The following is a 27,400-nucleotide window of genomic DNA, read 5'->3' as shown; positions in this document are numbered from 1 at the left end:
ACTAGCTCTAAAGATAGAAAACAAAACAAAATAAATTTGGGGTCAGAACAAGGGGACGCATCCATCATCATCAAGTGTTTACGATGTTGCAACATGGGAATAGTCTTGGTGAACTCCCCCCAATGTGTCTGAAGCCATGGGAAGACAAGAGGCTATTTCGACTGAAGTCACAATTTAACTAAAAACAAAAGCAAAAAAAAACAACACACACACCTCGGGGGCTTACCTTTCTCACTAATCTCAGTGCTTGTGTGCGCTCTACTTCATTGCTCTGCTGAATATCAATGCACCTGGTGAGTGGAAAGTGCAAAAGTCAGGGACAGATGACAAAGCCCTTGTGAAATTAAACAGAAACCCAAAAAGCACTGTTTGTCAAAATTCAGTGAGAACACTCAGAGAGGATGCTAATATTAGTACCATCCTCGCTTACATACTGAATGAAAATCTTGAGGAAATGCCAATTAACAGTTCAGTGCATTTCAGTTAAGCCTATCAGTATGAAAAAAATATAACCTTGCTGTTTTGATGTATGAAATGAGAAAATGACTGCTGCAGACATCCCCGTGGCTTGCATGGAGAGCTCAAGGCTACTTAGAAAAGAGACTGCAGTGTTTCAGGCAGGAGGAACCCCCCATCAGTATTCTGCTTAAAGAGACTCTACGTGAATGACTTTGCCCACTTCTGATTTTAATAAGAGCGGATATGTTTTTCTCTCCTTGTTAACATCATGTCCGGGGAGCCCAAGGCACTTTTAATGAGCATTTGCTGTTCGATACATAAACAGCAGTGCTACTGTGGCAGCTGAGAAGGCATCGTACAGTACAGTACAAATGTATTACAGTACAAGATCTGTTATTCAATGAGCTTGATGCACAGAACATGTATTCATTTACTACAAAAACAAAGTTGTTAATTTTTGCAAACTCATCTCATATGAAGCTATTTCAAAACGACATTTCCACATGCACAACACCTACTAGACAACCCCATTCATTTTATTGCCTCTAACCCTAGCGTATGACAAAAAATTAGACAAAACTGTAAATGTGCAGTTGCAATTGAGCTGGTTGATTACAATGAATTAGCATACTTCAGTAACTTCAATACCTCCTCCACTTCAGAATAACGTAGGCACTCACCTGGCAATCAAGTAGTCCACCTGCAGCCTTAGCACCTTCTGAAGAATACTGGTGTCTCTGATGAGATAGCGGAGGGCCCTGAGTCCTGCTGCACGCACCTCTTTCGCTTCATTTAATAATGCTAACCGTAGACTGCAGGGGGGGAGACAAGAGGGAGGAGGAAAGGTTAAGCAAGATTTGTCCAGCAGTAGTGTCACCTTGTCTAACAGATGAGTGCTTCGCAACCCTGCTCCTGGGGGACCACGATGTCTGGGGGTTTGCGTTCCAGCTCTTAATCAAACCAAATGATGGTCTTACTTCAAATTCATCAGTTGTTTTGAGTGCTTAAACAGGTGCAGATCATAGGTAAGCAGGTAACAATGGGCCTGGAATGAAAACCAGCAGACGCAGTAGTCCTCTATGCCCACTAATATTATCAGGATCATATTTTCACTGTAATGGGGACAGAAACTGTCCACTACCTGTGGTTCTCTACCATTGTGTTAAAACAATATAGGGTTGTATATAGACTAAACTTAAGACATCTTTCTTGAATACAAGTTATAAAAGGGATATGCAATTCCTTCTCCCAGTCAGGCAAAGTGAAAAACCTTGTTCTGGGCTGTGTATCTCTCTTGCGGACAAGTACATATAAATTAAAGATCAACCGTACGGGGTTTCTGAACCCTGTGATCACGAAGGAAATATTTATCCTAAAAGCTATTTATATATCAGTCACAAAATATATATATGAAAACACAAAGGTCAGACTACATCCAATCACTTACCAGATTATAATTTCTTCATAAGTAAAACCAAACTTCTCCTCACAGTGACCGATATTACATAGAAGCTGAAAGAGAGAAGGAGCGATACCTTGTTCAAGCAAAAGACAGGCAAATGTAAAACACCCATTCATCAGATATTCATAAACAGGACAGGCTCTTTAATAGCTCTGACCTTAGCTGGGATCTTTAAAGTACATAGAATTAAACGCACACAGGATCCAAATAAAGGACATGGGCTGTAGGGTGAACCAATCAAACTCACAATAAGGATAATTACTATAACAATACAAGACTTTCACATTTCGCATTCAAATTATTAAAATGTAGGACTATGTTGTTAAATTTAAATAGAATATTATGCCTTTGAAAGCGAAGTTACGAAAAACATTATAAAACACACACAATACCATATATGAGATTCAGCAGCATGTTTTAAACCACCTTTAAACAGTTTAACATATCAATTACAATTTGTTTTTAACAAAAACCTTTTCAAACTTTTTTTTTTTTCCACAAGCACAAGCTAGGCCTACTTAGGACACCATGTTCAGGGTTACCACAGTGATGAAAGCATCTCTGAGGAACTACGCACACATACACACACACACATACACACACAAACACACAATATAACCGCTGTGGAATCATAACAAATCAAAAGACCGACCCTTTCGGCAATGAATTAGTAGTGAAAATAGGCTAAAAAATTAAGGAGTGAGATTGGTAGTGTTTAAACACTATCATGCTGAGGGAAAGCAAAAAATAAAAAAGACCCCCCATGAGACTACTCCTTCATTCCCCCCGCCTGCTCTTTATTGAAAATAGGATACTGTTTTCTTGTTTACATTCAGTTGCCTTGGGTTGAGCAGAGGGAATCTGACTCATAGCATTACTAAAACCACAGCAGTTCGTTTTTTGAGCACAGACACACACATTTTTTATGCAAAAATATCTCTCACACATGTGCTGTGGATAAAGAGAGGGGATCCATGAGCAGCTGATTAAAAGTTATGCAGTGGAAACATGCAAGTGGAAAATGACATTCACAGGGCCCCCCTTTCATTCACAGGGTGTGTGTTCAAAATTTGAATATGTCTCCAGACTTCACTACTAGCAACAAATTGTTAATTTCCTCTAAGTTAAACTCACCAGTATTGTATTTTGTTATTTAGCGATTTATTTAGCGTAAGGGACAAACTACCATGACACAAAAGTAAATTGTACATATAAAATGCACTAACAAAGTTATGGGATTTTGAAAAGGGCAGCTTCATTAAAAACGCTCCCCCGTGATCACTTTAAATGCTGAGCAAAGTGGGAGTGTCCAAAAGCATGCAGGCTTTAAAAAGGCACATTTGTGGCCTGGATCCTCTCTCACATCCAGCCCTTCTCTGACAATGCCCTCTCCGAGTCCCACTGAGGCCATGGCTAGACGGAGAGCTTGTTTTGGAGGTTTCTTTATCCACAGTGGTGATGTCAGGAGGCAGGCATGGGCGTGTGACACTCAGATGGCAAAGGGATCGGGTCACGCCACTCTTCCTCAGACCTTAAAAGGAGACGAGACCAAGCCAACACTGTGGAGCACATCCCCCTCATCGAGGTTCAGGAGAGATCAGGTACACAAACACAAGGGTGAGTGTGGCCTGGCAGAAATAAAGGCCCTGCTTCACTACAGCATGGCCAAGGGGGGAAAACATGTGTAAAACTATCCCGATTGCACTCTGCACTGGCCAGATCCAAGAGCAAGCGGAGAAACCTGCTGGCTCCTACAGCTTCACAAATCTCAAGCTGTGTTGACACGAAGTATTCACAAAGTTGTGGTGACTGCAAAAGACCACAGCTCATTCTTCCCCAAATGGATCATCGACTACATCTGCCTGTGAGAAAGGAAAACATATGCAACCATGATGGTTCCAGAACCATTACAAGGATGAGTTTACTGCTGTAATCATCACTGGTGTTTTTGTGCATCTGTCCAATGAATATGATGCAAGATGTCCTAATGTAAAAACTAGCTCATGCCAACAAATCCTAAAATGTTGGGAGGCAGTTACCCAATCTTGCCTGTAGTACTTTATTGCAGCAACTTATTAGCACTTGACAAATATGTTCTCCAACACGATTAAACAAGATAAGGAAAAGCAAAAAGTTGTTTTTTTACATGTAGCTTTGTTTTTAAGTAGTGCTGCTGCCGACGGCACATCGTCATCGATTCTCGTTAGTTGTCCAGATACTGGTCTTCACAAAGGAAAACCCATATGCTGCTGCATTTTCCAAAGCTGTGCATGTCTGACTATTATCTCTGTGTTTCTGTCCATATTGGCCTGCGTAAGACTATAATGAAACATGGCACACTGACATTTTTCCAGATTTTAAGGACAACTAAAAGTAAGATGGAGAGTTTCAACAAAAGGAGTCTGTGTCCAAGTATTAGAAACTAGGTTATGCATTCCACAGTTAAAGTTCAAGATCTTCCTTTGTTCAGCGAAAAACATCTCTTCAATCTGCACTCTGCAATCTGACATCAGGCATTGCAATTTAAAGTGTCCAACAACAAGACAGCAATTGTTTATTCTAGGATACTGACAGCATGATCATCAACATGTCAGCTAAAATGAGAATAGTAAAGATCCTCACTACAGCCAAAGCAGCATGTGAAATTTAAGGGTTAAATGTTAATTCACTGGCTTTTTATTTAGTGCAGGCCTTCAAGGCAACAGAGAAGCCACAACCGTGCAGAAATGAAAATGAACATGAATCTCGGGACGGCCGCAGCCGTCAAACAGTCAACTGAATATCTGGCTTCAAAGAGTGTCCCACAAATTAGAAACACTTTCAGCCAATGTGCATTGATCATGTCTGAAACAATCATTATAACTCACTGTTATGTTGTAATACAGGCATTTTGAGCAAACGATGCATGCTTTGATTTTTTTTCACATTGAAAGGTTTCCGAAATTAAAACCGATCCATTTATGGAGTGGACATACATGAAAGATGGGACTGCATTTACCTTTTACCTTTACATTTTGTTTGGGGGGGGATTTTCATCCTGTGATCTGGCTTCTGATGGCAGTCAGACAGTATCACAGCCTTGCATGCATGGAGATGTGATAGAAACAGCTGAAGACACTAGTTAAGTGTTTCTTAGAAGCCTGCCCCTGTCCAGAATGATTGGTGCAACAATTAGAACTGATAATTTTAAATTAACAATAATAAGAAAATGGCAAATTCCTTTATATATTAACAGCAGTAGAAGCGCAATGTTATCCTGAATGCTAGAGTTTGGTCTATGGCTATAAGCAGAACTAGATGTTCTACACAATTACCATTCAGTCACTCCTAGCCTCCTTTGACGGTGCTTTGATGTGCTGGACTTTAATATGGTTGTGTCAAGAGCAGCAGCTGCAAGATCAGGGTGTTCTGGCCCATCTGTGCTTGAAGCTGGTGCTGCGACTACAGTCAACAGCACACAACATGTGCAATCACAGCTTCTTGAAAACAACCATTCAATTCTTCAGTTTCTTCTCAGAATTAACAAAGTCTCTTGCCAACCCTGGCCTTTGTGACCCCAGTGTTTATATATACACACGCACGCACGCACACACACACAGTTCTGTGGAAAAGTTTGAGGCAGTTGTGAAAAAAGGCTGTAAAGTAAGAATGCTTTCAAAAATATACATATTAATAGATTATATTTATCAATTAACTAAATGTAAAGTGAGTGAACAGAAGAAAAATCAAAAACAAATCCACACTTGGTGTGACCACCCTTTGCCTTCAAAACAGCATCAATTCTTCTAGGTACACTTTGACAACGTCAGGCATTCTGTAGGCACATAGTCAGGTGTAGGATTAAACAATTATACCAAACAGGTGCTAATGATCATCAATTCAATACGTAGGCTGAAACACAATCATTAACTGAAACAGAAACAGCTGTGTAGGAGCAATAAAACTGGGTGAGGAACAGCCAAACTCAGCTAACAAGGTGAGGTTGCTGAAGACCGTTTACTGTCAAAAGTCAAACACCATGGCAAGACTGAGCACAGCAACAAGTCACAAGGTAGTTATACTGCATCAGCAAGGTCTCTCCCAGGCAGACATTTCAAGGCAGACAGGGGTTTCCAGATGTGCTGTCCAAGCTCTTTTGAAGAAGCACAAAGAATCGGGCAACGTTGAGGACTGCAGACGCAGTGGTCAGCCAAGAAAACTTACTGCAGCAGATGAGACACATCATGATTACTTCCCTTTGCAATCGGAAAATGTCCAGCAGTGCCATCAGCTCAGAATTGGCAGAAAACAGTGGGACCCTGGTACACCCATCTACTGTCCAGAGATGTCTGGTCAGAAGTGGCCTTCATGGAAGACTTGTGGTCAAAAAGCCATACCTCTGACATGGAAACAAAGCCAAGCGACTCAACTATGCATGAAAACGGAGGAACTGGGGTGCAGAAAAATGGCAGCAGGTGCTCTGGACTGATGAATCAAAATTTGAAATATTTGGCTGTAGCAGAAGGCAGTTTGTTCGCCGAAGGGCTGGAGAGCGGTACACGAATGAGTGTCTGCAGGCAACAGTGAAGCATGGTGGAGGTTCCTTACAAGTTTGGGGCTGCATTTCTGCAAATGGAGTTGGGGATTTGGTCAGAATGAATGGTCTCCTCAATGCTGAGAAGTACAGACAGATACTTATCATGCAATACCATCAGGGAGGCATCTGATTGGCCACAAATGTATTCTGCAGCACGTAAACAACCCCTAACATACAGTGGCAGTCATTTAGAACTACCTTCAACATAAAGAAGAACAAGGAGTCCTGGAAGTGATGGTATGGCCCCCACAGAGCCTTGATATCAACATCGAGTCTGTCTGGGATTACATGAAGAGAGAGAAGCAACTGAGGCTGCCTAAATCCACAGAAGAACTGTGGTTAGATCTCCAAGATATGTGGGCCAACCTGCCTGCCGAGTTCCTTCAAAAACTGTGTGCAAGTGTACCTAGAAGAATTGATGCTGTTTTGAAGGCAAAGGGTGGTCACAACAAATATGGATTTGATGTAGATTTTTCTTCTGTTCACTCACTTTGCATTTTGTTAATTGATAAATATAATCTATTAACATGTCTATTTTTGAAAGCAATCTTACTTTACAGCATTTTTTCCACACCTGCCTAAAAATTTTGCACAGTACTGTGTATATATATATATATATATATATATATATATATATACACACATACACACACACACATATACATACACACACACCAAACACCTTCCAACTAAGAGACACATCCATCATAAACATGGGAAACCACATTCCTGCTCCAGCAGAGTTTTAAATAAACACTTTTAAATGAGTTTAAATACAGCCGGTGTGGTACCATTTAACTACTGTATATACAACACAATACACTGTTTATGACCTGCTAAGATTAATCACTTAAAACCCATGTATCTAAATAACACTAACATTTAAATGCTATGTGTGGGAATGTTTACATTTATATTATATAAATGTATCCAGTCCTATTTTGAGTCTGCAAGGGCAAGTCAAGCTGTAGATGTAAAAGATACATACACGCCCTTTAATGTTTCTATGAAAGTAACATTCTTTTTTGTTTTTTTACATTTTGTACACACTTTTAGTAAAGAACAGCTAATGCGACCATACAAAGATGTGGGGATATTCCACAAGGTCACTATGGAAGTTCAAGGAGTTCTACAAGGAATACAGATTGTGGACAGACAAGTGACAAAATTAAATTAAATGTTGAGTAATGCAAAGTGTAGTGTACTGCTTAAAAAAAAAAAAAAATAGCAATATTATGTAGCACCATGTGGCGAAAAAAAAAAAAACTTGGATATTATAGTGAATTTATTGCCTTCACCATCTAGACATTGTGTAGAAGCAAATAAAAAGCCAGACAGGATGAATGGGTTTATACTGCATCTAAAACTCTACAAAACAAGCCCACAGAGATTATGGTGGAGCTGTACAATCCCCAAGTCAGACCGCACAAGCGGAACAGTGTACTGCATTTCAAGCACCACAGCATAAGAAATTATTCAAAGATGGGCAACTAGACTTATTCTGCGGGGATCAAGGGGACCAGGGGCAGACACAATCGGTAGTCCAGACGCCTGGGACTACAAAAAACTGGGACCAGAGTACAAAACTAATGTCCCATGCATCAGAAATAAAACAATGACGAATTGAATTACTTTATGAGCTACTACTAGGTCTACTGTTCTAACATTCACAGATGTGTTTGGTGTTCTTGCCACTCCCCCACTGGGCTCTCGTTCACCACACATTTGACACTGACACTGACACTGACAGGCCTATGCAATTTGATGGTGAACCCTGCATGGACCTCTGTCTAATTGAAAATAAATATTTAAAGCACTTATTTTATTTACAATTAAACTTACAAAACAATACAATTGGTTTTGAAAAAAATGTATTTTAGTTTTACAAAATGTATGTAGGACAGATCAAGCAATACACAGGCCTTTCTATCTAGGCATAACATATTACTTTCACTTGATTTTAATTATTATTTATTTATTTATTTATTTTCCTGTCAGGGGTATGTTGTTGTCAAGTTTATATGACAATTTAAATGTGGAATGTTTCAACAAAACAAAAAACATTTATAGTTTTTGTACTTGGGAGTGTTTGTTTTTCTGTTCTGAAATGAAAAATGTGGGCTACCAAAATCTGTGGCAGGCTACCATAGTTTACCTTTTAATAGCCCACTGGACTGCCACACATAGAAGATTTGTCCACCCTTGGGGACAGAGTTTGAGGAAAGACTAAAAGTGTGTTGAGCCTTTGTCGGAAAGTGGAGAGAATGGCTTGTGGCTGATGGGGGATCTTAAAAAATCTTAAAAGGAATGAAGAGGGTTGATTTCACCAGTCATTTCAACCACAGAAGAGAAAAAGAAACAAATGGTAACTGGGTAGTGGAAGCTTGATGACCCAATCCGATAAAGTACCCCCCACCACCCACAAATATTGTTAAGTCTCCCTTTCGACTCGGATTCTTCCAGAGTCAACCAGGTTTTGTGTTATGTTACGGACTGCTTGTGCACTTCAGTTCTTGGACGAGCGCCGATCACTGGGGTAGATACAGGAAATTTGCAAACAGGAGAGTGTAATGGGGTGTGTTTGATATAACAGGCTGTTACAGGGTGATGTAATCCCTAGTGAAGAGTTCTCTACACTGTTAGTTCAAACCAAAGTAGGTTAGTTTGTTAGCTCAATCGGTATGAAGCCAACAAGTGGGGCCCTTTTGTGGTTCACAGGATGTAAGCTGTGTACAGGCTTTGTAATCGATTACTGCAAAACAATACTGGTTTCATACATGACCACAGTTACTAAGAAGTGCTGAAAATGCATCAAGTGAATGAGATTATCTCCCTTTTATCAATAATAATGCTGCTGCCAGTCATTAAATTCAGTACAAACACAGTCTGTCAGGGAGCTTGCTAGTTGCAGCATTGTTTTAGTTGAGTGAACTCAATGCATCCTTCAAGGGTAAACCATCAGCAGGTCTTTCCACTGCAAGTACGAGGGTAGTGCAGCTATCCAGCCTCATTAGACGCAAACAACACACTAGCAGCCAAAAGGTGTCAAACTGTGTCACTATCACACGTTCGCTTTCCCTTTGCAAATCAATGTTATGGTATACTCCAGTGCCTGCCCTCCCTCCTAAAGCTTTGCGCATTCAATTCTCTCTTCAAAGCTTGGCTCAACCTGACTTTACTTGGCAAATATCACGCAATACCTTCAGGTAGGCGACAGCATAGAGTTTGTTCTTCAGTAATCATAAGGAGCCTAAACACATAAGCCAGACTAAATTTGTCCCATCAGAAAGCTGAAAAACAGGTTTTGAGAAGTGATGTGCTGGCCTTCCCAGACTCCTCACCACAGCTCCACTGAAACATTATAAAATGACAGGGGGGGGGTTCAACCAGCATAAATATGCTCTGGTGATTATTAATGCTGCATAGACGGTGATACAGGGCCAAACTTGTGTGACACATTGCCCAGTTTATCTGCAGCTGTGATTCCTAACAGGGGGGAGAGATATTTTGATTGGAAATGATTGCAATGTAATGTTAGCAAAACACACCCTATGTTGCATTTTCTTTGGAAAAGGCTAATTCATGTTCTTATTGACCAAAACTTTAATGTGGATTCCTCTTTTCTTAGTCAGGCTTTTTCCCAGGCTTTTGAGTTTTCCCCTTGTACCGTAACAGGACATGATAGAAAAAAAAAAAAAAAAAAAGAAAAAAAACACAATCCGCATCATGGACTGCCTGGCAGTTTTAATGTAAAAGGCTGTGAAACAACAGTGAAATGGGCAATCACTTCTGTGATATGGTTGACTACACACTACAGTCTCCCAACGGTTGTGTGTGCGCGTGCTTGTCAATGCACATATTTTCTCTTTCCTTAGATCCTCACAAAAAAAGCCAATTGTATTACATGTCAGATATACCCTCCAGTGTGTGTGCATTCTGCAGACAGTTTAACAAAAAACCTATTAACTTACTCCCTTACTCCCTTAACATCTGCCTTATGATGTGTAATTCAGCACTGATCCTGCTTCTTCTCGCCGCCTCGAGTCGGTGCATGGAAAGGTTAAAATTTGAACAGAACACATGTCCATGTAAAATCCAATGACTGCGACCTTTTCCCTCACAGTAGTGCCTTATGACTGGGGCTTTGACCAACTGGGACAAGGAGATGGCAAGTCCTTAGGACTAGACTAAGCAGGAACAGAGAGTACAGAGTCAAAGACTGAAAACCAAGTCTTTCTTTTTGAAGACCACTTAAATTATACTCAAACATTGCAGGTTGTTTTGTTTTTCATCCTTGGTTTACCATTATGGATGCTGATTCACATTAAAACTCTAGGCCGATACCATATTTTTTAGCGTAATTAATTAATCAAAAGAAAATAAATTAAAATATGCTGCGCCCCTCCTTGTACAACAGGGAAAAAAAAAAAAAAAAAAAAAAAAAGCACATGCTCCGAACCCCAATCTTGCTCACGACTCCCCCACTCTCATTCGACAATCTGCTTTCAGTCTCAAAACATTTGTAACCTGCCTTTTACTAACAGAACATTGATGACCTGTTTAAAAACAGCAACTAAACCGAAATAATATCTAGATATTGAACGGCACCTTTTTACTTTGATCTGTGGCCTCATCACAATATGTTTGTAGCACACTGAGATCTTGTTACTTTTCTATTCTTCACCACAACAATGAGCAAGAAACCAAAACCTAAACTTTATAATAAACAGGACACAATTCTAAGCATGCTAGCAGTCCTGTAAATCAAAAACTATAACCTTTTACAAGGATGATAATATACTGCCACCTTCTTTGACAGTCCTCACATAAAGCTGTTTTTTGGGGAGCTAACTGGAAAATGCAACATTCTGCAGCTCACTGCAGAAGCCAAACATGATTAACCAATTGCACCAGTAAGAGTTCTGCAAGTAATTTCCCCATCAACAAGCCAATGAGAATTTTGGGGGGGGGATATAGCCACTGCTTCAGTGAGTTAGTGAAGCAAATGAACACAAATCAAAGGCCACAAATTTGACAAAACTCTTGTACCAGGAACAGGACCACAGAGCGAGTGTGAAACTGCTCTGAAGGAAGACAGAGGATCTAAAACCACTACTTTGATGCACATCCAATGTAGCGTGAAGTTTACACAGCAGGAGTCTTTATTTACAGCATCTAGAAATAAATTAAGAGGCCCCTTTTCCTTACCTCAGCCTAACCTGTACTTAAAGGCACCAGAGGAAAAACAACACAGGTTTCCTGTTACTGAGAATCCACAATGAGGATAGGATCCCTGGAGCAACACAGACTGTAACAAACGGGGGCTTTTGTAACTTGGCTACTGTTTTTAGAATTAGCCTATTTTCAAAGGGCGGAGGGCAGTTGCTTATATCATAGTGCTAAAAATAGGGACCTGACTGTACAGCCCACATGTTTAAGTGTAATGGGCAGGCTTGCTTATTGATTACATTCAGTGACAGTGTTGTGATGAAGCTGAATTCCCATATGTCACTAAGCAAAGTAAAACAAAAGAGCCTCTTCTGAAAGAGCTGGGGAATAAGACAAGTTTTGTTTTGTTTTTGTTTATACTGTGGTCTAAACAGGCAAGGGGATGATGACTTTGAATTTTCTGAAGTGATGTAATTCAAAGCAAAAGGAAGGCTAACTATGGCTGTCAGTGAGAAGGAGCAGAGAATTTGACTGTTTGGATTTTGAAATTAATCTCAGAGACTAGGCTTTGGGAATCAATATTTGGAAAAAAAGACTTTGATTGGTTGGAAGGGTCTTTTTACTAGTCTTTGTTATATGCAAAGTTACAGTACACGTGAACAAATCAACTGCCAGACAATGCATTTCAAAGTGTAAACAACACATGGTATAAAGTAAAGCTTGCCAGAAGTGAAATCATTTGCTTTTAGTAATGCAAGGTTACCAGAGACTTTTTCAGCAAGCAACATTGTACCAAGCAGTGACTATGTCCGTGAGGATTACAACTTTATTCACACACACACACTGCATGGAAGATGGCATTTTCTCATTTCATTGGCACAGCCAGCAAAAAGCTATGACAGAACAGAAATTGGCAGCAGATTAAAGTAGTGTCAGATATATGGTTGACTGGCTATTTAAGGTAACACAAAAATTGCACCCGTTTACCAAATAGGAAGGCAGGCTGTAATCTGAATTACAGAGAAACCAAAAACTCACATGCACTGAAATGACACTGATACAACTTTTGATATTCTTTTGCGTTTTGTTTTTTGTAAACAGACGTCTCTTGTGCCTCAGCAATTAAATACAGCAACTACACTTGTTGCTATAGTGACGACCTACAGGAAGCAAATGTGTCATCCATAACACAAGCAGAGGAGCAAATGAAAACTAAACAGATGAGAATAAAATGTTGTGTGTCTCCTAGTTACAGAGTCCTGTCGTATTAATATGACCACTCCCCCTAAACAGGAGAATGACGCATTTTTTCCCACACAGTACTTGATAGAAATGTATCAGTCTTCAGACTGACCATTAAACAGTCCTTTCTGTATGTCGTGTCCTCACTTGACCCAGTGCTTTCAGCAGACAAAAAAAAAAAAAAATTACTATTACTTTCCATTTCTGCATACCTTAATGAAGTTGTTCAGATGGCCCAACTTTCGCATGTTGGTAACTCCTTGTGGTCTGGCAACATTTTGAAGAATTTCCCGCAAGTTGTCAGAAGGTTCTGTTAAAAGAGAACAAAAGGGCAAAAAACAGAATTAGTATACAGCTGAGTGCAGACACTAAAATTAACTGCAGTTAAACTATGAGCATTGTGCAAAGGATCGTAAGTGGGCGACTGGTTTCAGTGAAAAAGGTCCAGAGCTAAATGCTCTTATTCCCTACTGCTGTGCAAAAGGTAGTTAAAGTGCTCTGTGTCAATTAAGTGAAATAGATGTCACATATGAACCAGTAGACTGGCAGGGTGGACAATGGACATGGCACATGGTTCCCCTACTAACCAGCAGCTGCAATGAAGTTCATGAAGACAGATAAGCCAAGGCATTATAAGAAACCACCCTGGGTTCACCAGACGATTGGGACGACCAGTGGTGTTTGAAATGTAGGCTGCACTCTTAGAAATGTCCGTGGTCGTCTCAACTCCACTAATTTCCCCAGGTAATGGAGCAAATAATTCATACTTTAAATGTTTACAGTACACTTTTTCTCTTATCAGTGTTCCATCAAGGGCTGTTTCTACTACTCCTGGTTTCATCTGAGGAAGTGTCACAGTTGTTTTCATATTTTTGTATAAATAACCTGGGTCATCAATCTACTAAGGTATTCATGCCTTGACAGCAGACTGAGAGAATTACATAAAAAAAGTCACTTTTAAAATATAAATGTTATGGATTTTTCTTTCACAACCACCCATGTACAGTAATAATTACAGTAAGCAAAACAAATTAAGCAGATCACTGCACTTGACTATATGGGGGGCGGGGGTGTGAACATCATCTTTCTCCTAAGATTTAAAATCACAAGCAAAACTCCTCTTCTAAAAGATCCACATTTGCTGAACTAGGCTGAACTCACTCTGTTGCCCCAGGAAGTCAGGTTTACCAAGTTTTCTAGAATCCCAGGTTTACAATGGGACCCAAACAGCCAAGCATGATGGGACTAGGCACGTGCATCTCATACAGCAACCTCAAACCCTGCTCAGCTCCCAGTCCCCTGTCTGTTCAGAAAAGCGCTACTTCCTCAATCCCCCACCCCACAACCCAAACATAAAAAAAAAAGAGAGGAAGGACAGGAAAAAGTAGTTATGGTCAGGATTATACAGATTTTATGTCTGGGGAATGGCACGGGCACAGCAGCCGTCTGCCTATCAGGCAGAGAAAGCACCGCCGCGGCACATCTGTGCGTTTACCATCCCTGTGTGCATAACGGTGCCAGCTATTTAGCGCGGTCTGTAATTTCTGCTTCAGAAAGTGTGGGCGTAAGCTCCTGCTATGTAAAAATAACCCTCCCTGTCATCCTGTGGTTTTTGCACTTTTCCCTCCTCATGTGCCCTATCCCTTTCTTCTTTCACTTTTTTCCAAGGCCAGTCAAACCATCTCCATGCACCCCCCACTCTTCCCTCAACCCACTCCTGGTGAGCTGCTGTGAAAGAGGGGAGCTGCATTTTGTTGGAGCAGCTTGATGTCAAGGACTGCCAACAATGCCGTGGACAAATTATCTCATGCTTTACTTGCACTCACACACGAAAGAAAGTGCAAGGCCAGACAGACTGAGGAGGTTGCTCCAGTAGTGCAAGTCAGAATTAAAATGACAAAAGAATAAAAACACCACATCTCAAAAGATAAAGTAATGATGCTAAGAGCCCGTTATTATATTTTATTAATATAATAATTAGAAACCTCAGCAAATATATCCTTATGGGAAACTAAACATCAATTTGCAACATATAAAATACTTTTACAATGCACTAAAAAAGAGTGACAGGTAAGCCAAGTAATTCTGAAGGAAAGATTAAATCCCTTTGTTTTTTTTTTTAATGCAAGGATTCTAATTTTTAACTTTTCAGCAACCTTTCGATTACTGCCCTAAATGCAGTCAAATGTGGTGTACAAGGAACAAAGGAGGGCAGGAAAATATAATGGCAGTAACCCATTGTGTTTGTGACTGTTTTGTGCCATTTAAAAAAAAAAAACACATTGGCAAAAAATTCAAAGATTTTGCTTGAATAAAAAAAGTTCTCCAAATGAAGTATCCAATTCTCTATAATTCGCTTTTTCCACACCTACACAGTCTCTTGACAAATTCAAACATTTAAGCTTTTGCACTCAGTTTCACAAAACCGAGAGGTGATTTTGTTCTGCCAAAAAAAGAAAGGTTTGAAAAATCAGCCTTGTTGAACTTGGTATCTATGAAGCAAAATTATTTAAAAGAACATGATTTAAATAATTGATTTAGAACCTGTGCCTGGATTCATTGGAAGCAGAAAGCATGCAATTGTAGAGAGAGGACATTAACTTTATAGGAAAGTACTACTCTTCATTTTCAAACAGTTCAGTTACCTGCCTAGGAAAATCTTTCTTCCCAGTCAGCACTGGAGTGTGAATCAAACTCCCTAAATGTTTTCCTAATACTGTAACAATAATGACTAGTAAATCTAGGAATCTGGTTTTCCACCTTAGTCTTAAACTGTATCTGAAAAGTCTAAGGCTTGCTACATCTCATAGTTGTTTTGTCTGACCCTTATATTTGGATGCTGCTTACAAACACAAAGCTATGTATGATTAACCTTAAAAGTAATAAAAACCCAGGGGGAAGTGCCATACATCTAGAGAGAGCCCTGAAACTGGGTGGGGTGGAACACTTCAAGAAAGCTGCACTTTAAAATCTGCAGATCAATGATGGTTTCAGGGTGGGTGAACTCTCTGAAGACACTGAAACCAACCAGGCAGCCTGAAACACAGCACACAAACACACACAACAAAATGTAGACACTGTTGTAAACTGTATTAATACAAGTATATCAATTACAAATATGTTTTAATCAATATCTGAAATGACCACAATACAGAGAGCAGGAGTGCTGGTATGCAGCTTCTATACTGTTTGTTAAAATGAATTCTATTAACTGAAAGCTGCCATATATAGAAAGCGAAGACCAACTTATACCTCTCATTGTGCGAAAAATGGACTACAAGACTAAAGGGAGAGCTGTGGTACCAGAGACAGAGGGCTTGTATTGGGTTTACTCACACAAAGCATCCAGATGTTGTATGCATTTAAGGAAAAGCTTACATAACGTCTGCGCTCTCTCGTCTGCTGATGTCCCTCCTCTGCAGGTTGTGTCTGTGCTGTCAGTGAGATCCTCTGCTAATGTTACTGTGTAAACAGTTATTCATGTTCACTCATTTTAGAGTGAATATGCTCCTGAAAGATGCCTCAAAGCTGCCCCTTACAGCGCCATGGAAAATAAATGAGCTCACACAATGAGATGGACACTGATGGAAAATGAGAGGTGTGTGACACTGAAATGTCCCCCTCCTACACCCCAAGGCTTTTGATCAAATTACTCAATGGACCTACTAATTTACAGAAGATATTCTTGCAGATATGCTGAACTTGGAAGGGTGCACTGATTTCCATGTACAGCATTTGTAACCAGTATGAGGCCTGAAAAGAATATTGTAATGCATCTAGGTTGATAAAATACAAAAACAAAACCCTTCCTTCAATAAACGGATAATGTTCAAATTAGGACAGAATGGTTATGTTACAAGGATGACTTGTAGTTCAGTGTTATTTTCCATGCAGGGTTCTCACAATTTCTGGGAGTACTTTACCATCCCTCCCAATCCTGGAAGATACATTCATCATGACACCAAAACCACCTTGGATGCTCAACCTTAACCTGTGCTCTTGAGTCTGGATGTAGGCTATTCCTTAGCAACTACTGTAGAGTGAACTAGGTACCGACAAGTCTCTAGCTGCCAATGTACCCAATTCCTGAAACCTGATGCAACACGTTCATCCAAATCAAATGAGAGGGATCATCCTGCCATATGGTACTCCTTTACCGATGATCACTATAACCTCTGTGGCTTTTCACATGCCAGCTCCAAGTAAAACAATGCACTGCCAGAAAAGGAGTGACAATATAAAGCGCTGCAAACTACGATGGAAGCACGGTCCGAAATCAAAAGCTGCTTATGGCAGGCTTGCGTGAAATCGCATTGAACTCCACACAATGAAAAGGATATGCATCGATTAAGCTGCATAATTCCTCTGACAAAGATATTTAGAGGCTCCTGCGCCTACTCATCACTTGGCAAATGCACTCCGTTATTTCACGGCAGACAACACAAACAACAGGCAGCCAAAACACGGTGGCTCGGGCCAATATACATTTTGTATCATCAAAAAGCAGGCGTGGTGGACATTGGCAGCAGGCTACCACTCACAGTATGCACAGCCGAAGAGCAAACCGTTGTTTGCCTTTACCTGTCATTGAGGCAGCCATTCACTGTGGGTGCTAATTTAGCGATTGTCTGAGATTGTTTGTGCGTTTGCCCTGTTTCAAGGCTAATTCCAGCCCAACAAGTTTATTAAAGAAACATTAAAAATCTAATGACTGAGTTCCTAAACATATAGGGCTGGTTTCTAAGACCCAGTTTCTCTCCAATCTTGGACTACCCAATGTTATTTTAGGAAGAGTCATCCAAGACTAGAGCTAATCAAGGTCTGTGAAATAAGTTGTTAGTGGTATATATTGGCAAGTGTTGTTTAGAGGAAAACAAAAACAAAGATTAACAGCAGATATAAAAGGCTTTACATTACCATGATGACTGATCTTTAAAGTTTAAGAATCCCAATAGTACATTTTTTTATTTATATCAAAGTCTATGCAGTACAGTAATATCAATATTACAAAATAAAGTGCTTTGAATAACCTAAAAACAGATTTCTTCATGAAAGCATAATTCAAAACTCCATGTTCTTCAAACTATGATGTTCCTACAGAAACAAGTGCTCGTTGAAATGGTCCGCCAATGCCAAGTAAGTGAATCTTTTCTGAATTCCACTGAATAAGAAATATGTGGATATGGACAAGTATCCACTGAACCTGGCATTATAAAAAAAAAATAATAATAATAATCAGGGTGAGAGGAATAATAAGTAAGGGGTATACATGGCTATCGTTTTTGCGGCATTGATTCAATCCTAAAACTGATTAATGACACTACGTGGCAGGATTTTACTTCTGTAAACAATTGGGTGTATAGGCTGTGCACAATTACGCTTTTATAATGAAAAGTAGCTATAAACAGAAACAAACACCTAAGCTATGTATGATCAGGTCTGATCATGCTCATAATCCATATAAGGAACAGTAATATGTGGTTTATTATTATGTTAACATTTTACAATAATGGTCACCAACGGAATTAATGTATCAATCCCACAGACATAACATGAATGCTCCCGCACTTGCACTGAAATCTAATGTTGATTACATGATGGACACCAAACCCCCACATCTAGTGTGTAACCCTGACCCTAACCTTGTTTTTATATATATAATTCTATATGTATTGTAGGTACGTATTTGGTTTTCCCTTTCTTATTGAGCTTGTACATAAGGCAGTCACTGCAGTTTCCAGAAAAACACTTGTGCTGCGGAAATACTATGATATTTCAGACTCTTTGAAACTGGGAAAGTTCGAACAGAGGGAAATAAGTATGCAACATGAAAATGTCTGCTTGCAGTTATAGCATATTGTATAGACTAGATATGATACTGAAATGAAAACACTTTAACACAGAATTCTGAAATGCAGTTTAAAAAAAAAAAAAAAAAACTCCACTCTAAGAGGAAATATGGAAGTCTGCTTCTTCCACTGTGGCCGTGGTACTCTGCGTCATGATGGATTTATAAAATGACAAAGTCATGTCCCAACAGGCATCACTCAATTTACAATTTAAAAAAACTGACTGGGACAGAAAGCCATGATCCAGAACTGATCATAAAACAAATGTACTACACACTGTAGATTAAATGCAGTTACCCATTTCTTCAGTACATCTTGATCTAACAAGGGCTTCAGAATTGGTTCTTCCTTGGCCTGAGTGTTAAACTTTGTTATTTTCCTAATTAATACAAAATAAATAAAGGAAAATGTGCATAAATGTCTGAAGGTCACAGTGGCTCTGTAGGGGCCAGTCTGGAGACAGGCCTCTGGGACAAGAGAATGCATTCCTTTGACAAAGCAAGAAGTCGCAGCCTTTTGTGTACACAAAAGCCCTCCTGTGAGGAGAGCCGAGGGAAGGTTCACGAAACTGTGCATCAACTGCGGCATCCAACAATATGCAGCAAAAAGTTATGTTTTATTTTTCCACATCACAGCAGCTTCGGGAATTGGCTGGGAGTGGTCTCTCTAGCAACAGAAAGACAAGCAATTAAAAATGAAAAGGGGGCAGATGGGGAGATAACATGATGTATAAATATATATTTTTTATATATATATATATATATATATATATATATATATATTCAGCTCATGTCTGGATTTCAAGGCTATGCAGTGAGCACAGAACTGCCACAGCAGCAAGTTTATTTAAAAAAAAAAAAAAAAAAAGCATGGCAGATCTACTGGCAGTTCTCCAGAAGGATGCTGCAGAGCACAAACAACTTTAAGAATTCAAATCAAAGCAACAGGATCTCAACGTCTGAGTAATTCACTGCATTGCCATCCATGGTGAAATATTATCCTCCCCTTATTGTTTACATTTGTGGCACATGCAGCTAGCTGGTCCATTCAGAGTAACTGGACTTGCTCCCACCCACTTAATCTGAACTGGCCCCGATCTTAATACTGCTTGAGAAGGACACAATTTTCAGAAGAGTAGGAACTGCTGTAAGCTGTCAAAGATTCCAAGACCTCATGAGACATTCAAATCATTCCAATTAACCAATTCCAAATACTTTAAATTCCAGGGTTTGAAATGTCAATACCAAGGATTTCAGGGATCAGTTAATTTTCTAAAGCTATTTCCTCTGACCCTTCCCCTGTGAAAATCCTTCTGTTATTTTTCTAATCCAAGAACTGTCCTGACTTTAAATAAGTGTACAGTTGTGTTTCACGTGGTATCTGTTCTTTAAAGGGAAACTGTGCAATTACACACTATAGAAGACAAGACAGGTCTTTGAAATAGCGAGTGCATTCTTTTACTGTAAAATACGCCAGTGGGGATGTTAAAACTGCAAGCTGAGCAATTCCATCACGCGCAGTTAAAAGGCAACATGGAAAATACCATCACACTGAAGAATTAGTTTCAGACATTCAGCAACAAGTTTTGACCCCTCCCTAAACTCAATTTCAGTGATGGACTGGGATTTTCTGAATGCTATGTAGCAAACAGGCCTGAGAAAACAAAAAAACACTGTAATAACTTATGCTAAAAAGAGAAGGTTTGAGATGATGGAAGTCAAAACACCTAACAGACAATGAAGAAGACAACCATGCAAGGTCAGGTATAGACAGTCATGCAGAAAGCTGTCAAACAGTCTCCAGAATGAGAAACCAATGACTATGATGCTGTAACTCATGAAAGGGTTGGGTGTCAATTCCACTTTTCCAATTCCCTTTTTCAGATGCATTCCAAATTCCAATACCAATTATTTTTGCCATTGCCATAATAGGCTCTACTGGAATTGGAATGGAACTGAAAAAGGAATCGCACAAGAAATTTAGAATTGAAAAACTGAAATTGACACAAACCCTGCTTGTTACAATAAAGCATATCACTGTATATCCTACAAAGAAGTAGGGCAAATCCAAATTCATCCAAAACATAATCAATGCTGACTTTCTCACTATGTTGCGGTGTATGTAGCCTCAAAGTGGATAGAGCATTAGATGCGGAAAACATTTATTAACTGTTATAAGTTAAACTGCTTATTTAAAATATGACAGCTCAATCACGACCTAAAGAGACCCCAATTTACATAAGAGAGGAGGGTCATTCTTGCACCGATTTGTCAGTGTAAAATTGTAAGCAAGATTTAAAAGCACAGTTTATGACATTAAAGTGCTGTTAAGAGCCTGCAGCATTTATGTAAAATGTAGATCTGGGTAATTAAACAAATCCTACCTTTGCATAATGCACTGTGGTCCCTGGTTTTGTGCAAGTACATTCCCATGACACTTCAGTGCCAGGTATAATCATTTGAACAAGCAAATTATCACGGAGATCATTTGGTACTAGAAAACTGACAGCACTTTGCAGGATCTACTCTAACACATATCATGGTAACCATAAAGAACTCTTCATGTTTCAGCCTGGATTATTAAAGTAATGCATGCATTACTGATTTTACTGTATATTAAATAAGCTAATATATATTTTGTAAAGGTAACAACGGGTATTCTTTGGTATTATTCTTTCACATATTTGAGCTTACTGAGCAATGATGCTTGACTATGAATACAGTTCATTGCAAAACATCCTATTAGCATTTTCACACATACAATATGGTATGATGGTGTCACCCTTATCTTTATTTTCAAACAATTGGCTACAAAAAAAAATAACAAGAAGGTTGAGGAGGCTGAGTAAAAGTTGCCAATTGCATAGCCCTTAGAGCACAGAGATTCGTGACTGAACTGTTCTGGCTGCCTATCCATTTTAACTATAAACTGTAGCTGCTGCCATTTCACCATACCCCCTATTCCTGTAAAAATGGCTTGATTGTAGAATTCCTAGACGTGTTTGGGGAAAACTAATTAGTGCCACTCAAAGTTGAAAAAGCACATTCAAGGTCTTTAAATTCTCCAATCAGATGTTACTATTTGCCTTTATATAAAATAATACTGTTCTTTCTATTTGAGCCTGTGCTTTCTCTGCCACTTGCCCTTCTCTTCTTCGTAGACCAGCATGTCACTCCAGTCAAACCAAATTCTACGATACATTTCGGAAAGTTTTAAACTCAATCAAAACATTGAGGTTCCATCTGATGTTAGAACGCTCAGAGACAAATAAATCAGGATTAATTTAGATGGGTGGAGGTTCCATATAATGTGCTTAATAACTGTGAAATGTTGTTCCATCTGTCAAATTAAGCCAATAATGAATAGAATTTGGTATGAAGATGAAATGGAATGAAAAGCTAAAGACCAATATTGTTAAAATAAGAGACATATTAAAAATGTTCTCCTGCTAACCTACTTGAAAACCTTGCCAATAACCGGAATGCCACATGAGGAAGTGTGTCAACCTGTGGGAACAGCCACTACAGGTTCAATACTGTAGGTCTGCTGAGTAAGTGGCATGCTGACAGATAAGCAGAAAGCATGCTATGCCAAATCAGAGACAGTGACATCTTGACACGCACTAGTATTCCTCTTCAAAGGACTTCAACCAGCACCCACTTTTGGGTAGCTCTTAGGCTGTGCATCTTGAGAGTGTTCTCAGAGAACAATTTTGTTTGTTGTCTTCGGTCAGCACAGTGAGGCTAGAGTTACGACAACAAGCAATTCAAAATAGGAAAACTCATTACCAATTCTACATTAAATCAAAACAAAGAACAAGAGACATTTCCAAAAAATAACTTAAATCCCTAGGTTGTGAAAAATACTGCATAGAAAGCACATTAGCTTCTATGCATCCAAAGGTTATGTATTGCTTAACTCTCCAAACACAAGCTAGCAGAGGACCTAAAAATCACAAGTCCATTCATGGGCAATTAAATTAAAGGAAATGTGTAGTATTGATTGCAATGTACCAATGTTGAATAGTATGTATATAATTTTGTTTTTTGTGAAAGGGAATCTATTTGATAAATAACAATGTTGTAAGTGCAGGATCTCACACATAAGAAATGGGATTCTGAATTATGTTTTGAATTTTGCACTAGTTCAGTTTACCTTGACAGGGTAGGCACTGTCAACTTAGTCAAATTGAAAGGTATCAGTTCTCAGTCAGCCAGCCATTCAGTGACTCCCAGCACAGAAGTTAAGAGCATTGTTCAGTGTCTTGACCCTTAAGTCTCTCACACCTTAACAGAAGGTGTCCTTCTGGATTTAAACAGTATTTTCACTTCTGACTATCATTTTCATCTGTGGAATATGAAACCAGACAGTGTAATTTGAACCCTAGTAAGGCTAGTAAACTCTACCAAAGTAATACCTAGACTCAGAGATTCCTTGTGGTTTGTAGTCTATAAGTAAGTATTCATTGGGAAAGACACAATCAAGTCAATGTTGTGAACAACATGGGCTTGCTGTTTATGCCAACTATTGCTTTCGAAACCCTCCTTGGGCAAAACAAAAACCTATGACATTAATTTATTTTGTGTCTCGCAGTTTGGAGTTGTAAAGCACCATCTTACTCATTTTACCATTGCACTACATAAAACAACCCTTTCTCGATCATAATGTATAGGATGAAGAACTGAATAGATTCTCACATCTTTACTGAAGAAAATGCCACTATAATAAAGGAACAAGTAATATAAGAAATACATCTATATCTTCATACACAAAATGAGATTTATATTAACAGTAACAGGAAAAGATTAACAAACAACAGCAAAGATGATAAAGCTTGAAATTTCCCAATGTGCAAATTAAGAAATGTTTTGCTTCCACTTTTTTCCCAGTTGAATAAGATGGCCAGACACATGTCCCTCTAATGTTATTAAGAGGAAGGGACTGTTTTCTTTAAGGAGCAACTTCCACGTACAAATGTAGCTTGTACAATGGGGTGAGTCTTGCTGTGTCACAATGGCACAGTAATTCCGTGCGGCACATTGAATTGTATAGGCTGAATGTATCAAACAGGAGCAAAACAAACACATTCACAAGATCAGCCTCCATTGCTGCTAATCCGAGCATTACACTACAGAAAACACCGCATCAGTGTTTACATTAGGATAACAACACATGCGTACAACTGCTCCTCCTCCTGCGTTATTGGCCTGATGTTGCTACAGTACCTTATACCAAGAGAGCGGTTTAAATGTATTTTTCACATCAAGACTACGCTTTCTGTATGTTATATGTTGCATATTAAAAAAGAAAAAACTGCGGTGAATGAAAGGTTTATTTCTGACAGGGGGTTCTATTAGAAGGGAAATCCAAAAATCCCCATCTCGGACCCCAGCATGGCAAGAGGCTGCACCAGAGGGTAGGTAAAAGAAACTCATCCAACTGGTGCGAGCCCCACCACACCCCTCTAAGGCCGACATCACATGCCAGTCGTTGACACTGTTTACCCAAATGTCATCCGCTGGGATCGGTCCGTCTTTGCCGCACAGCCCGGGCCAGTCTGCGCTGGGGTGGCGGGGATAACCATGAATGAACTGACACGCGTTGGACAGGGAAGCCCAGGGTGACCGGCACCCCCATCACGCTGCACCTACTACGTGTGCAGCCGTCCAGCCACAGCGATGATGATGAGGAGGAGGAGGATGATGAAGATGTGTGTGTGTGTGTGTGTGTGTGTGTGTGTGTACACAGCCAATGGAGACAGCACTCACTGACTAGACAAACCGGGCAGTCTCATCAAAACATAACATGATCCGCAGCCCGTTCCGCTTTAATGGCCCAGTAATATCCTTAAACCGCACATTCCCAGTATAAATACGAATGTAAAACCAATGTGAATGTCGTTATTTTTTTATGATCATCCCCGATAAGAGCACTGGCTTAAAAAGACCCCCCCCTCCCTCCCTCCCTCTCTCTCTCTCTCTCTCTCTCTCTCTCTCTGTCTGAGTGTGTCTCTCCGCCTTACCTCTGCTGAGATCGAGCGGTACGTTTTCCTCCCCGCTGTCATTGCGACCTAGGAAACACAGACAACACGGCCGCCGTTAGTACCGAAACCCGGGCCGTCGGGCGCTCGACAGGTCCAGCTCCGTGGATCCGGGGCCGCCAGAGCCCTGGCCCCGGAGGAAACGGCTCTATCTTACCTCGCATCCGAAGACTCCGGACCGGACGGCCGCGGATGCTGACCGCCATGTTTCCAGGGACATTCACAACACCGGAAACCTCGGGCCGTATCGCGAGAGGAGCAGGGGAAGCGGAGGCGGGGACCGTCTGCGCAGAGGAGGATGCGCAGGTGACATCCAGCGGACTAGCAGACGCACAGCCTGCCGGCGTGTCATTTACAGTAATCAGATCACCTGGGCAGAGAGTGCTAGTTAGATAGTATTGGTGCATTAAAACAATCGTATTAACTATTCGTCTGTGGTATTAGTAGTTTGGGTATTCAGTGGTCACATTTATGTAAAAGGGGAAAGGTTTGTTTTCACTTGCTGTGGTTCAAATGTATACTGGTAACGTAGTTATAAAGGCTTATTATAAGGTATTGTCCACTAATATCTGGTGTGTCACATGACTGCAGCCAGTTCATTTCATATTTCCAACACTGTTAATGAATTAAAAATATTCCACCAGGACAAAATCAGAACAATTGTAATGTATTTTCTCTAATTTAAAAAGAACCACAATAAAGGAGATTTTGTTTTTTGCTGTTACACTAAGTCACAAGAACATAAAGGTAAACACTGATTTTTTAAACACTAATTACCTGCTGAAAGAACCTGATCATTAATTTAAAGCTGCAGTGTCCAGCTCTGGTCCTGGAGAGCTGCAGTGACTTTAAGCCTTTCCTTCACCTGCACTCCAACTTGAATCAATTTATAATTGAATTAATTAGACAGATATAACAAGTTCTAAATATGCTGGTAATGTAAAGCTATGTACAGAACCCAATAATGCATATCCAGAAATTGATTATGCACAAAGTACTGTCACATGTAAAGTATCAATTCTAGTTTACTTTGCTTTTTTATGGTTCTCTGGCATTTGCTACTGTACTAAACCATTAACTAAATGCCATTGTATGTTTATAAAACCTATGCAAAATTCAAGCAAGTATTTTATAGGTCTACTACAGTGCCTATGGAAAGTCTACACTCCCTTGATATTTTTTTTTGCATTTTGTTGTGTCAGTGTTTCAGAGTTTCATGCATTTAAATTAGGATTTTTTTCAATTTTTTTATTGTGATATATAAACTGTATATAAATAATAATAAAAAACTTAAATTCAATGAGTATCCACCCCTCAGGGTTAATACTTGGTGTAAGTGCCTTTGCAGCAATAACACATCTAGATTTTGATTACAAAACTGTTCAAACTCTTTCAAGTTCCTTGGGGAGCCTTGATGGACATCAATCTTCAAGTCATGCCACACATTTTTGATTGGATTTGGTCAGGGCTCTGACTGGGAAACTCAAGGACATTTACCTTTTTTTTCCTTAGCCACTTCAGTGTAGCTTTGGCTGTGCGCTTCGGGTCGTTGCCATGCTGAAAGGGAAGCAGATTTTCCGCAAGGTATTTTCTGTACTTTGCTCCATTCATTTTCCCTTCTATCCTGACAAGTGCCCCTGTGGGTGATGCGCTGTGTTGGGTTTAAGCCAAACATAATGCTTTGAATTTAAGCCAAAAAGCCTCTTTCAGCAGGATAATGCGCCCTGCCACAAAGCAAAAATGGTTCAGGAATGGTTTGAGGAACACAACAATGAGTTCAAGGTGTTGACTTGGCCTCCAAATTCCCCAGATCTCAATCCAATCGAGCATCTGTGGGATGTGCTGGACAAGTCCGACCCATGGACTTACAACTTACAGGATCTGCTGTTAACGTCTTGGTGCCAGATACCACAGCACACCTTCAGAGGTCTAGTGGAGTCCATGCCTCGATGGGTCAGGGCTGTTTTGGTGGCAAAAGGGGGACCTTCACAATATTAGGCAGGTAGTCATAATGTTATGGCTGAACGGTGTGTGTATATATATATATAAATAAAAGCTCATTGGATACGGTTGAGTCATTGCTTTGAAATGCAAAACCCAGCAGAACCTACAGGAACTGATTAATTTATGAATTAAGGGCAGCAGTGTGGGGCTCTGGACTCTGGAGTGGAGGTTTGTGGGCTCAATCCCAGGTGGGGGCAATGCAGTTATACCCTTGAGCAAGGTACTTTACCTAGATTGCTCCAGTAAATACCCAGCTGTAAAAAAAAAAAAAATATATATATATATATATATATATATAATGTGATATACTGTAAAAATTGTAAGTCACCCTGGATAAGGGTGTCTACTAAGAAATTGAGTAATAATTTATCCTGAATTCATGTGAGTCACTATGCTTTAACACAATACATTGATTGGTTACACCTGAGCTAATTTAGGAGTGCCATTATAAGAGGGGTGGTCACCTATAAACAACAAAAACTCTTGCTAAAGGGATTAATTAAAGTAATTTGCTAATTTAATATAACTGATGTATTGTTATGGTTTATTAATTATGTATTAAATAGTCATTGTTTTTCCAATACCCACACTTACATTGT

At 39.7% G+C, this 27,400-nt stretch overlaps 1 protein-coding gene across 5 annotated transcripts in view; it reads right to left on the bottom strand.

Annotated features, from left to right (window-relative positions):
* The window catches only part of rictora (RPTOR independent companion of MTOR, complex 2 a), a 57,588-nt gene extending 32,565 nt beyond the window's left edge, over window positions 1–25,023 (bottom strand). For all 5 annotated transcript variants that reach the window (XM_066712155.1, XM_066712156.1, XM_066712158.1 and 2 more), the window contains exons 1-6: window positions 24,955–25,023; window positions 24,780–24,827; window positions 13,121–13,218; window positions 1,907–1,971; window positions 1,140–1,271; window positions 227–290 (exon numbers count right to left, since the gene is read on the bottom strand). In XM_066712155.1, coding sequence (XP_066568252.1) covers window positions 227–290; window positions 1,140–1,271; window positions 1,907–1,971; window positions 13,121–13,218; window positions 24,780–24,827; window positions 24,955–25,003 — 456 coding nt within the window. In that variant the 5' untranslated portion in view covers window positions 25,004–25,023. The remainder of the gene's footprint in view (window positions 1–226; window positions 291–1,139; window positions 1,272–1,906; window positions 1,972–13,120; window positions 13,219–24,779; window positions 24,828–24,954) is intronic.
* Window positions 25,024–27,400: the final 2,377 nt, after the last annotated feature.

The sequence above is a fragment of the Amia ocellicauda genome, chromosome 8 (genome assembly GCF_036373705.1).
Source record: "Amia ocellicauda isolate fAmiCal2 chromosome 8, fAmiCal2.hap1, whole genome shotgun sequence".
Taxonomy (NCBI): Eukaryota; Metazoa; Chordata; class Actinopteri; order Amiiformes; family Amiidae; genus Amia; species Amia ocellicauda.
This window is presented reverse-complemented; position numbering and strand designations above follow the sequence as displayed.